The 2,049-nt window shown below is 30.1% G+C and overlaps 1 protein-coding gene across 1 annotated transcript; it reads left to right on the top strand.

The window, feature by feature from the left end:
- Positions 1-3: 3 nt before the first annotated feature.
- Positions 4-1,971, top strand: LOC105455501 (4-coumarate--CoA ligase 1-like; the record flags this gene model as incomplete). The annotated part of the gene is made up of 5 exons (XM_011698869.1): positions 4-300; positions 427-604; positions 979-1,200; positions 1,305-1,534; positions 1,646-1,971. Coding segments are annotated over 5 exons (1,077 nt in total), but the record flags the coding sequence as incomplete, so codon positions are not given.
- Between the last annotated feature and the right edge of the window lie 78 nt (positions 1,972-2,049).

Genomic DNA, 2,049 nt, shown 5'->3' with positions numbered 1-2,049 from the left:
GACGAAGTTGGCCTTATTGTTCTTTCTTCAGGTACTACAGGCATGCCAAAGGCTACTGAAATTTCGCACACTTCTATACACAATCGCATGCTTCCTGTAAAAGTTGCCCAAATGAAAGGTCACGTTTGCATGTTTACACCGACATTACGTTGGCATTACGGTGTTACGCTTGCATTTAAGACCATTTTGGCATGTTCAACCAGAATTGTTGCACCAGACTGTGATGGAATTGTTGCACCAGACGGTGTGACAGACGATAATGAGTGTGATATGTACTGCAAATTTATCGAGAAATATCGAGTAAATAAAAAAAATACTTCTAAACAAATTTTTGAATAAAATTTAATACCTAATTTCGGAGATCAAAATAGAGTTGAAGAATGATTTTAATAATTAATACTATGTTTGACTATGTTTAACTTTTAGGTAACGTGGTTTGGCATTGATCCATTCATTCTAGTCCAAATGATTAAGACGGATATATTAGAAAAATTTCGATTGTCGTCATTGAAGGTTATTATTACAAGCGGTTCTATTTTCCAAAACCAACATCAAGAAACATTGAGAAAAAAATTACCACATGTTCTCATTAATAATGCTTATGGTAAGTCATCAAATTCAATTTTAAAAAATTAATTATAAATATTTTTTTCTCAAATCAGTTTATTTCTAAACTTAATCACAATGTAGTTTACATTCACCTGTGATTTTCTAAAAATATCTATCATATCTTTTCTAATTAATTATGATTACATTAATTAATTAAATATTAAAAATTAATATTAAAAATTGACAAATATAATAAATAAATATAATAAATTTTAATTAAAAAATATTTTTATTTGAATAATTAAAAAAATTAAAATCTCTCAAAAAAATTTTAGTTGTTTTTCTTTGATTTGTTAACAAAAATGCGAAATCATATCAATCTTATCATTATTTTGTTAACATTATGTATGCATTAATGCTTCGTGCCAGGATCTACCGATTCAGGAGGTGATCTTAGTGGCCAAAATAAGCACAGTAAACCGGGATCTGTTGGTTTTCCTGCACCTAATGTTCAAATAAAAATAACGGATACAGAAACCGAAGAAGTTTTAGGGGTTAATAAAGTTGGAGAAATACGTATTAAAGTACCTTTTGTAATGAACGGCTACTATAAGAATCCTGAAGCAACCAAAAAAGCTTTCGATTCCGACGGTATGTATAATTTCGATACTTGGTCAACTTTCAATTAGTATTATTAACATTTAGACTAATTGTAAGAACTGCAATAGAGGAAAAATAAAACGCAATTTTTTCAGGATGGTTACGCAGTGGAGATTTGGGATATTATGACGATGACGGAGAAATCTTCATCGTTGGTAGATTATCTGATTTCATTCTTTACAGATCAATCAATGTCTCACCCGCGGAAATCGAAACTGTTTTACAGACTCATCCCAAGGTATTCCAAGCAGCGGTAATAGGAGTGCCTCATGAAATCGATGAACAGCGTCCAATGGCTATCGTATCTGTAGTGCCAGGTGAAACGGTACGTATTACTCATTTTTAATTGTTTAATTTAAAGATAAAATCCGCAATAACTAATTTTGAGATTTACGCAGCAGATGTTGCGTTTATTTATCAAATGTTTCATTTACAGGTAACAGAAAAAGAGCTAATCAGTTTAGTGGAAAAAACTCTGCCAGATCACTGCAGACTTCGGGCTGGTGTCAAATTCATAGATGAACTTCCACACACAATTACCGGCAAAATCGCGAAGAAACAATTGCAAAATATGTTTGCGAATTAAATTACGCTGAATTACATATGTACATTGCTGTATACATTAGAAAAACACCGTACATTCAATCACAAAGTAAATCTTTTTACCGAAAATTTTTTAAAAAATTTAAAATAATCTGAATACGCATAAAATACAGATAGGAAAACCATGCAAATTATTAATAAAATTTTAGGCATATAAAATTTACTTTGTAAAATTACTAATTACTAATAACCAGAATTAAAAATAAAAACTAGTAATACGTTAATTTTTTTTAATTA

This window comes from Wasmannia auropunctata, unplaced genomic scaffold (genome assembly GCF_000956235.1).
Source record: "Wasmannia auropunctata unplaced genomic scaffold, wasmannia.A_1.0 LD335903.1, whole genome shotgun sequence".
Lineage (NCBI taxonomy): Eukaryota > Metazoa > Arthropoda > Insecta > Hymenoptera > Formicidae > Wasmannia > Wasmannia auropunctata.
This window is presented reverse-complemented; position numbering and strand designations above follow the sequence as displayed.